This window comes from Salvelinus sp. IW2-2015, unplaced genomic scaffold, assembly GCF_002910315.2.
Source record: "Salvelinus sp. IW2-2015 unplaced genomic scaffold, ASM291031v2 Un_scaffold1703, whole genome shotgun sequence".
NCBI classification, from domain to species: domain Eukaryota; kingdom Metazoa; phylum Chordata; class Actinopteri; order Salmoniformes; family Salmonidae; genus Salvelinus; species Salvelinus sp. IW2-2015.
The window spans coordinates 104,275-115,957 of NW_019943096.1; the positions used below are offsets into that span (position 1 = coordinate 104,275).

General features: G+C 41.1%; 1 protein-coding gene and 1 pseudogene across 1 annotated transcript; both read left to right on the plus strand.

Annotated features, from left to right (window-relative positions):
* The first annotated feature begins 188 nt into the window (after positions 1 to 188).
* LOC112071734 (homeobox protein Hox-A2a-like) lies at positions 189 to 3,198 on the plus strand. Its single transcript, XM_024139173.2, has 2 exons — positions 189 to 1,436; positions 2,089 to 3,198. The coding sequence occupies exons 1-2, from the start codon at positions 1,073 to 1,075 to the stop codon at positions 2,847 to 2,849; spliced, it is 1,125 nt and encodes a 374-aa protein (XP_023994941.1). The 5' UTR covers positions 189 to 1,072; the 3' UTR covers positions 2,850 to 3,198.
* A 6,491-nt stretch (positions 3,199 to 9,689) lies between these two features.
* LOC112071735 (homeobox protein Hox-A1a-like) lies at positions 9,690 to 11,389 on the plus strand (annotated as a pseudogene).
* Positions 11,390 to 11,683: the final 294 nt, after the last annotated feature.

Genomic DNA, 11,683 nt, shown 5'->3' on the forward strand with positions numbered 1-11,683 from the left:
AAACAGAACATGATTGGTATGCATGCACACAAAATGTGATATTTTAAAGCCTTATTTTTTTTTGCATTAGGTGCATATCATTTTAACAACATCGGTTGTGTGTGTGTGTGTGTGTGTGTGTGTGTGTGTGTGTGTGTGTGTGTGTGTGTGTGTGTGTGTGTGTGTTTGTCTGAGGTTTGTGTGTGTGTGCTTACATGCTCCATGTGCATTTGGGTATCTGGGCGTTAAACACAATATGTAACTACTTCATGTGTAATAAATGTACTGCATACAAGTGGATGACACTAAAATGGTATAGTAGGCATGATTAACCCATGCCTCCAGAATAGGTATGACGTTCTGTTCCCAGTTGTATGCATCAATTAGTAGCTTAACCTATAGCTCATCTATGCTTGTATTGAAAAGAAAGTATATGAACACAGTCTATATTGTAAACTCTACCGTTTTGGAACACATTGGATTGTTAGGGGTTGTTGCTGTCAGGAGCTCTAAATATCAGTTTTTGGGGTGTTTTTTCCCAGAGAGAACTCTACATGAATGGCTAACTTTGCTAATGACTGCATGCATAGTGTGTAGCTACTGGTGTAATTTGTGTGGCGCGGGGGCGTTCTCTCCAGACATACTCAAACAATACGAGAAAATAGGACTGCATGAGCCCGGGCAATATAGTTACTTCACTTTCACAGCGCTCAGGCAGCCATTCTAAAAACATATTTATAGTTTAGTTGACTAGGAGGCTAGGGGACGATACACTGGGGCGGGCGTAAAAAAGGTGTAAATAAAAACAACCGTCCCCATAGAGACAAGGCGTTCTTCACTAGAGTTTTTGGATCAATCACGCAGACAGTGGCTTCTTTTGATTAAACCCCAAATTGTCATTGGGCAGAAGTAATCATGTGACTTGGCTCCAATTTCAACCTTGTCTCCATGAATTCAATAGTTTAATAGCAGCTCGTTCACCATACCGCCGTAATCAGTGAATTTGAAAAAATGCCACCACCTCTTTCTCATTGAGCCGCTACATTTATAAAAATACGCGCAGCAAACTTTCCTCGGCTCTCAGCGAGCGGAGATGAATTACGAATTCGAGCGAGAGAGCGGTTTTATCAATAGTCAGCCTTCGCTTGCTGAGTGCCTGACATCTTTCCCCCCTGTCGGTGATTCATTTCAAAGTTCATCAATCAAGAGCTCGACGCTTTCACACTCGACACTGATTCCTCCTCCTTTTGAGCAGACCATTCCCAGCCTCAACCCAGGCATCCACCCGAGGCATAGCCGGCCCAGACACAGCCCCGATGGATGCATCCCGCTGCCCACTGCCTCCCTACCCCCGGAATACCCCTGGATGCGAGAGAAGAAAGCCTCCAAGAAGAATCACCTGCCGACTTCCACCGCGACTGCCATAACGAGTGGACCTGTATGCTTCTCCCCGAAAGGTGGGTGGTTTTAATGGGGTAATTTAGAGGGCAGACATTTTTATTCAGAATGTACTTTCCAAGCTCTTGAAAAAGTGGCAATAGGCTAGCCATTACCAAGTTGCAGAGCCTATTCGAAATTGATCTACTGGGCACAATCGTGCATTGGGTTATCCATATTGTTACTCTAGTCGGAAAAGTTTGGGCAAAGTTAAGTAATGTAAAATGATTTATTTAATTTCCACGGTGCCCTTCCTCGCCGAGCAGTGCCAGAGTTTTGATGTGTGACAGTAATGAAGAGTGATAGAGTAGTGTTCCCGTGCCGGGCAGCTGGCGCATTCATCAGTATAGTAGCCCAGTCTGGACCACACTACTTCTCTCTCTCTCTCTCTGCTGTATTTTGGGGGAAATTATGTACATATGGTGCGCTAAATGACTTCGTCCAATTGTGTGCATTAATCAGTCAATAGCCATATTACAAGTAGGCTATTTTGTGGGGGAGAATGCATAGGGTGCTACTATGAGCAGCCATTTTGCTGCAGTATAGCCACTGTGTTAAATAGGTTAATCTCTGGTGGTTTGTGTTTATACAGGAGTAATATTGCATTATCAAGTCATAGTGGTTAATTGTGTAATGCTTCTTTATCTTGTGATTTATGTGCTGCTGTTTCAGGTTCGCCGGAGATTCTAGACAGTGGAGGAGAGGGTTCGCGGCGATTGAGGACTGCGTACACCAACACACAGCTCCTGGAGCTGGAGAAGGAGTTCCACTTCAACAAGTATCTGTGCCGACCGAGGAGGGTGGAGATAGCCGCCCTGCTGGACCTCACCGAGCGGCAGGTCAAAGTATGGTTTCAGAACCGGCGCATGAAGCACAAGAGGCAGACCCAGTGCAAGGAGAACCACAATGGCGAAGGGAAAGAGCCGAGTGCTGAGGACAGGACCCAGAGCGACGAGGAGGAGGATGAGGGCTCGTTGTTTGAGCAGAGCCTCAATATAGTGACCGGGGCCCTTACGGAGAGAGGGGCCTGCTCCTTTCAGCAGAACTCACTCAGTACTTCCCAGCAGCTCCAGAATGTTGGCCCGCACAATGGCGTGGCCCAGAGTTACACAGTTTTACCACTGAGCAGCAATGACAAAAATCTGAAGCATTTCCCCAACCCGTCACCCACTGTTCCAGGCTGCGTGTCAACAATAGGGCCCGGCTCTGCACCTGGCCAGGACAATGGCGGTAGTCCCGCGGCCCTGGACGTCTCAATACAAGACTTCCAAGTATTCTCCTCGGATTCTTGCCTTCACCTCTCTGATGCCACCTCGCCTAGTTTGCCAGAATCCCTGGACAGCCCCGTGGACAATCTGGACATATCTACCGACAGCTTCTACTTTTTCTCGGAGTCATTAACTACAATTGACTTACAGCATCTGAGCTATTGAAATCAATGAAAAATAGAGCAAGACTTTCAACCTGGAACATTTAAAGAAAGAAAAAAACTCCGGTATTAACTATGAAGTTAATTTTGGTGGTTGTTTGATATGATCGGCACATTTCCTTTTTATTGATTAATTGATTAGACCTAGTCGATTAATTCAAGGTAAGAGTCTGGAAAAATATACCATTGTGGCCTGCAATTACAATAACACAATGATTTCTTAAGATGCAATATTATGGGTTTGTGAAAAGTTGCACAACAGTATGAATTCTGGTCATTTTATTTTTGTATAGCTTACAGTGCCATGGATATTTTTGTTAGAATAAATCTGACTTGCTATAAGGAACTTGCAAGATTGTGTTTTGTTATTATTATCCAAACCTTTTTATGAAGTGTAAAGTGTATTTTTTATCAAATGTATTTTTATCAACCCCCCAAAAATGTAAATGAGGCATTACTAATCGATACAATGTTTAGTAGCTCATCCTGAATACAAATTTACTCTAGTTAATTTGCAAGTCAAAATAGTGTGATGAAAGCAGGCCAATATAGCCGTATGTCGGAGTATAAATCCTATAGTTACTCTAATAAATGCATGGTTTATATTCTATTATAGGCTAAGCATAAATGTTTAGATGGATAAAAAACGAACCTTCATCGTGGAGGCCTTGAGCCCTTGCGATTGTATTCTGTTTATGTTAATTAAAAATTAGCAAATTTTTCATTATTTTTCAGTGATTATAAATAGCTGTGCAATTTGAGGATGGAGTTCATATACATTTTAACAATTTGAGGATGGAGTTCATATACATTTTTAACTACTTTGAGATGGAGTTCATATACATTTTAACTATTTGAGGATGGAGTTCATATACATTTTAACTATTTGAGGTTGGATTCATATACATTTTAACTATTTGAGGATGGAGTTCATATACATTTTAACTATTTGCTTAATAGAAATATCAGCTTACAATTTTGACTCAGAAACTCTTTAGAAAACTTGTCTTGTCCAATTTCAAGCAGATCCGAGTATGCAGAATATTTCACAGGCTACTACAATACATCGAATAAATTTCCTCTTTTACTTCCCCTGGTTGTAAAGTTAGTAAAATTGTGAATATACTAGGCTAGCAATAGCATGGCTCCCTATTGCTAGCTCCCTTTGCTGTGTGCATGTGGAGGCAAATGCTCGAGCCATGTTTGCCTTCACTAGCTCATAAATCAAACCCCGTCATGAATGAGAACGTTATCAAAGAGACCAATTGTGATATATAATGCACAAATAACAACCCTCTTAACTTTTTCAGATGGGATTCGCGAATCGAGGCCAAAAACTCTGAAGCTTTGTAAGCCTTTGGTAATAATTAATTTTTATAGCTGTTCAAACACGCGGGCTCTCCAAGCGTGCAGCAGCTTGCAGCAGTCTCTTCCCCCTCGTGCTATAAGTAGCCTAATTCAAAACAGGCTGTTACAGGCCTATACATTAGTATTCGTTTTACACGTTTTATATTTTCTAAAAATAGCTCTAAAGCTTTTAATGATTGGGGAGCAGTGTATGCCAATAAATATATTTGATTAAATTTAGATTTTCATAACAATAACCTATTAAGGCAAAATAGCTTTCGGGTATAAACGTTTTATGTCCTTGTGCAGAAATATATTTTTCCACAGCCTTGGAGAAATGCATGTTTTACTAATTTCACCTTGGAGTTGTATGAGATTTGGTCAGAAATATTACAATTCTGTAATCATTTTGGAATGGGCTACTAGTTGTCAATATTTCACTCAACATGCTAATGCTTGTGGGCATACTAACCACGGGTTGCTACATAGCATGGATCGATCGTAAAACGTATCATTGCAAAGCAAAGTGCATAACCATATTACATTCAACTGTAGCGTATCGGTGTAGTGACGTTAAGCCAATATGTAATTTATTAAAAACTGGCAGTGGACGACTGCACACGTAGGCTATAGGATATGCACATATTCCATGCACATATGTCAAGAGGAAGCTACTTTACTAGGCCATGCAACTCTGGTCCAACTTGGGCTTTCCTTTCCAAAGGCTGGTAACCAAATAATTCCGAAACAAAGCGCCTTTTCTCTCACCCCATTCCACGTTCGCACAAAAAGCATTCTGGAACGTTCACGGCCTGGCGAAGAGTGCTGCACCCACGCGCTATGTGCACGGTTGAAGAGAACGAGAGAAAGAGAGAGCGAAGCGTAGGTAGTGTAGGATACTTTAGTACTGTCTCATGGTTCGAAACTAAGGAGTCTTGCTGTGTCCAAGAGGGGTTTTGCCAGGGGACATAGTGAACAATTTGCAGTTTTATAGCTAATCTCATGCTATTTTGCACATTTTGCCATGAGGCTGAGAGAAAATGTTGCTGTTTTAGAGATAATGGATTTTTTAAAGAAGTTACAATCTTAACTTTTTTCCCGCAAATATTTGTTTTAATAGTAACAACATTTGAAATATATATTTTAATATACCAAAGTATCAGCTATCACACCATGTAAAGAAACAACCACATTTTTATTTCATTTTTATAAAATGCAACTAACTTTCATTTTTCAATTAGTGTCCAACAAGAGACACAAATCTGAGGCAGTTTATGTTTTACAGAGTTGACAAAAATTGAATTTTTTCTTCATTCAAGTGGCATACACAGTAGACATTTTGTTTTTCCTCAGTTGCTTTATGACTCTAAAACCCAATTAAATGTAACGTATTTGAATCAAAATTCATATTCTATCTAATCTATCAGGAAAAGTTGACAGTTTATGGTTGTGACCATGGTTATTCCAATATTGTTTGTTTTAATCTATCAAAAGTAGAGAACTTTACAGACCATGAGTGGTCTTGTTGCGCTACATGTAATGAAGACATGAATAACGGGTCCTTATGGTATAGTTGACCCTGCTCATTCCTGATTCATTTAGGATTTTAGATACATCTGACAGAGTTTACCAAATCTCTGGACACATCTTTTAATCACAGTTTTGAGAGAAATATTCTTTAAAGTCACAAAGGGCTATTGCAAGTAACTACATAAGATAATTTCCCAGGTAATATCCACTATTGACAGTTTTTAGAATTGTAGACACTGTTTTTGGAGAGTTTGAAATTGGGATATTTTGCTCCAGACAAGGGCATTAGAAAATTCCCAAAACAAATATTTTCCCTTATAAAATTCCATAAATGTAAATTTTACAACAACTTCTCACAGTCTCACATCAGATTTGGATAGTCATCCATGTTTCTCAAATCTCAAATTTCGAAGTTGTTCCAAAAAATTTAAGTTTAGGCATCAACTCCACATTTTTAAGATTAGGGTTAAGTTTTACCTCTAAATTCATAAGGTTAGGCATTAACTCTGAATGGTTAAGGTATGGTTAACTTTCTATGCTGGATTCAAACATGCAACCTTTGGAATCAGAGGCAGATGCTTACAATGGTTAAGGTAAAGGGTTATTAAGGTAAGGTTAAAGATGCACTATGCAGAAATCGCTCCGCCATTTCCTGGTTGCTAAAATTCTAATAGTTCACCTAATTAGTAGAGAATCATTGTAACATCTAAACCGCTGTGAAATATATTTTCCATCACCAATAATGTTGTGTTTTCAGCTGTTTGAAGCTGGTGTACAAAACCAAAAGTAAATAAACTAAACTTAAGCACGGGAATCATACATAAAGCAGCTTTAAGGTAAGGGTTAAGGTTTGGGATRGGCTTAAAACAAAAATATGAAAAACAATTTTATATTCCTTTGGAACCAGAGGAAGCAGATGCTTACGCCAAAACCCATTTGAAGGTAACAGCGCTCACTGTTGCCCCTAGTGGCCGCTTTGCACGTTATCTCTCGATATCGTTGGATATGGATGGACGTCAAATACTGACTTGTATCAAGGTGACCTGCCTGAAATTTTTGTTTCCCTGTCAGACAAGGACAAATCCTTGATCTAATTTCCTGCTGTTCTACAGATTTTCCATGAGGTTGTTTTGCAGTTTTAAAGCTAATTTCCTGTCATTCAACAATTAATAAAATAATGGCTTCTGATATGTTCATATGCTATCTGGGGGGCCCGACCTCCGGCGGAACCCCCCCCCCCTTCTGAAAAAAAGCCTGTCAGAAGTCCAACAGAGGCTGTTAGAAGAATAACCACCACTAGGCCATACAATCCTCTATTTCCCTCTTATCCCTCGGCCCCCCCTCTCTCTCTCTCTCTCTCTCTCTCTCTCTCTCTCTCTCTCTCTCTCTCTCTCTCTCTCTCTGTGTTACAGGTTTCTTATACAAATCTAGATGTGTATAAGAGACAGCTCTCTCTCTCTCTGTGTTACAGGTTTTTCAATCGCTTTGGTACTTCACGAGCGTGAATTTAAAAAACTCTTAGTACAAAACTCCAAACTGGTAACACTTGTAATCCACCAAGTCTTATCTTCAAAACATTTTTTTTGTGCTTTCATTTTGTTTGGAGACATCTTTCACCACACACCCATTGATCCAAAATATAAGTTTACTGTGAAATACCATGAGAACATTGATTTAATCACCGAAACACAACATAATGATATCTTCTCAATTTAGTTGTTTTAACAACAAGTTAATCCAATAGAAAAAATGCCCTTTGAATGTAATATGCTACATTACTGGTTTTAACATTAGGAAATACACTTGCTCTACCCATCAAAAATTGACCCATCAAAAATGTAAAATTTAATTTCCATAATTTCTATCCCATGTGTGATGAAAGGTGTGATCATTAAAAACATATTTTACAATCACTGATCACTGATCTGCTAATCTGTGTATTTAACCAATAAACATGAATTTGATTTGTTAAGTTTCTGAGCTTGTCAATATCAGATTAAAAAAATTATCTGTGAAGTAAAATCATAATAGTCATCATCATAGTAGTACATTTGAGTACATATCACACTTTTTATGTTTCTACTTTACAGACATACATTGTCATTATGTAGATCTCAAAATCTGTTGACAAACCAGTTTACATGTCAAATCTATAGCTAGGTTTACCAAACGTTTAAATGATAATTAAGAGCAGTCGGATTAAATAATAGTAAAATGTACTTTAACAAAAGAGAAGAGAATCATATCAAAAGTAATATGAGCATTGCATTGTGAAGGGCAATTACTTTGTATGAACATATATTGCAATGTGAAACATGTATTTCTAGATTAAACTGATTACGTTTGGTGATAAAGTGACTGTGTGATTTTATGTGTTGTACTTAGTCAATAAAAAAATGTGCTTAGAGTTTTGAAAAAACTGCCTTTTAGTCTGTTTTGAGTTTTGTACTAAGAGTTGTGAAAATGTAGCCTACCACATACTTGTGAAAATTGCACCAAACCGATTGAAAAAAAACTGTAACGTGTGTGTGATATGTGGCGATGTGTGCCTTTCTGTATAGAAACATAAATAAAGAGAGCATAACAGAGAGAGAGAGAGAGAGAGAGAGAGAGAGAGAGAGAGAGAGAGAGCATATAGCACCAGAAATGGGAGCCCCGGTCCCCCTACAGCTTCCCCTTTTCTCTGCAACATAAAATGTAATCACCATTAATTTCTCAAACGACCTCATAACAGGATGATCAAGCAGCAATTTCTCCTCAGGCTGTAAGAGCCTTACAACACCGACATCCCGTTATTAAATCAACTGATCATTCTACATAATGAAAAGGAGTGGGTGTAAAATGACACACTACATGCTGGCTTTTTGCGCAATGCTATTAATATTGTGTCACTGATTCTTTTTGATGGGCCAATTCTTGTGGTCTTCGAATCTCTACATGTGGTTCAGCGAGCCTGCCTCAATGAAATAAAAACCCTACAATGCCTCTGTCCCTCTATCAATGCAGATAACACTTAAAACGACTTAGATGTACAGTCCGCAATCGAGTGAAACAACATAATGCACGTTGAATCATATGGTTGTGGTAAGGTGCAGTTGATAGTGACTGGTGCACCAGACTCACGTCTCCATGCCAACCAGCTGACGCTATTGACTGACAACATCACACGAATGCACGCGCAAGCACACACGCAATAGTGTTATAATACATTTATAGTTATCCCGATCGAGTGTATTTAAGGATTCTTGAAAAGGTTTTACAAAAGCTGTGTTCGAATTTATTTCCTTTATAATGTCGACAAAATGACTGATATTACAGGGAAAGCACTCTACTGATCCTGACATATGGTTAGCAGGGGAACCTAGAACAGTTTAACCATGGTCTCTCAGCATAGACTGAGCAACTCTGGATCCAAAACACACACACACTCTCTCTCTCTCTCTCTCTCTCTCTCTCTCTCTCTCTCTCTCTCTCTCTCTCAATACATCCAGTTCAATTTTCATATTCCCCTTTGTTCATCTTGAAATGCCACATTACCTACTGCACACTGAAATCATATTAGTATTTGTTTTTGTGGAGGGGCGTCGTATATAACTCTTCTCCTGACAGTCATTAGAGCAGGGCAGCTTAGCAGAAGCCTTGTTTGCTGTTCCCCGCTCTACATGGGACCTGAGCGCCATCCACCGTCGTCTGCCTCCCGGCTCATTGTTTGCTCCGCCAATAAATTAGTGGTTAAGCACGTCACCTTGATCGACGAGCGCTTGGAATTTAAAGACCCACTCAAAATCTGTCACGCTAAGGGGACACGGCCGAGCACCTCACTGGCTGACCCGGGTCACGTGACTGCCCACCGTTTCATTGATAACGGTAAAGGTGATATGGTTACCCAGGGTGAGACAGATAGGAAGTCATCAGAAGACCGGGCCTGTTGTGGACTGTCTCTCAGTCCTGCTGAGACGATACTACAATGAGTATCTCCTTAGATTACTCAGTGAAGAGCGGCAATGGAAGGTCCTGCTCATTGAGGTCATTCCACTCGGATCACTTTCCAGTCATGAGCGGTCATTAGAACAACTGTGGGGCAGATGCGTGCTTCATGCCCAGTAGAGATGGCATCCCTCACAGACATGGTCCTACCAGACTCCTACCAGCTCTCTGGGTTTAGCCTACGGTGCCCATCCGGCCTACATCTCGGGTTATGGACGCCAGGGCTTCTGTACCACCCACAACCATTACGCACTGAACCAGGATGTGGAGTCGGTCGCGGGGTTCCCCCAGTGCGCCCGGTTAATGTACTCCAGGACCATTTCTTCATTCATGGTACCGCAGCATCGCCAAGGTTACGGGGCGCGGCCCTTGGTCAGCTCCATTGGCTCATGCTACCCACGGTGGCGGGCACGAGCAGGCCAACCTGCGTCCATTCAATGGGTGCTCGAACCCGCTGTCACCCCTGCACGCGGCCCACCTTGACGCGTGCTGATCGCCCCTGTCAGAGAGAGCCTCCAACTCACAGACCTTCGACAGGATGAAAGTGAAGAGGAACCTGCCGAAGACAGGTGAGTGTCATGCAGAAGGGGGGATGCAGATTGATGCAACACCTCTCTGTATTGGGTATGGATAGGAATGTAGCCATAAAGTCAGAACTCCAAGTGTAAAGTAATATACTGAAAGAAAGTATAAATGCTACATACAACAATTTCAATGATTTTACTGAGTTACAGTTCAAATAAGGAAATCATTCAATTGAAATACATTTAAAAAAAGTGTCAAACACAATGTAGCAGCCAAGTAGGCTACTATCTATGGTGATGAAATGGACAGCACTCTCCAAGATGAGTCAATGTAGCAGCCAAGTAGGCTACTATCTATGGTGATGAAATGGACAGCACTCTCCAAGGTGAGTCAATGTAGCAGTAGAACAAATATAACAATATCGGAATATAACTTCTCCATCTCCGGCTGAATCTGACTCGCTAGTGGGCCTACTAGCTAGTAGAGCTGCCGGTGGGGATGCTGAACTGGTGGGATTAGCATCGCCATTAGGAACAGTTTGCCCCTCACTCCTCTCCTCCGGCACTGACAGTTCTCTGGCTCGTTCTGGGTTTGATTCACCATCTTTCTCTGTATTTTTGAACTTGAAAAATGTCTAACTCGATTGTCTTTTCTTCTACATTTTTTATTTGTCTTTCGCACAATTCAAATTCAGTGGGGAGACGACTAGACTAGGCTATGTGACGTGATTACATAGGGACCTTTTCATTAGCTGACCACCACTACCAAGACCTGAGTCAAGATCAGTTACTTACCCCACCGGCCCTCCCCATAACCCCTACGTACAAATAAGAAAGCAGGTTTGGAATCAGTTTGGCAGGATAGGATGATTACACAGAAGGATCACTGCGCTTGAGAACGAGTTCATCTTCAACAAGTACCTGACCCAGGCACGGTGCGTGGAGCTCGCTACAGCGTTTCAGCTAAACGAGACTCAAAACCTGGTTCCAGAATCGCCGGATGAAACAGAAGAAGCGCGAGAAGGAAGGCCTGCTGCCCAACAAAGCCCCTGCATCAGACCTGGGGGATAGCTGCCTGGTGAAAGCAGACGATGCCGAGACTGAGAAGTCCCTCTATGCCCCTTCCACCTCTTCAACAGTGTCCTCTGGGAGTTAAAGAACCCTTAACTCGTGGCAACAATGGTCTACATATACCAAAGACGATATACATGTCCTAACACGGATAGGTTAAATTAATTCTAAAAGAGTGAATATAAATAAACGTATGCACTACTTGGGGGATACTGAGACAGCGAGAGTGGACAAAGAGATTGGACTATTGTCCAGGCTATGTGGTTAATCTATGGCAGGGGTAGACAACCCTGTTACAGGAGTGCCACAAGTACTTCAGGATTTTGTCCCAACTAGGCACCACACTGAGCTACTTAGCTAATTGATCAGTTCAGTGGTG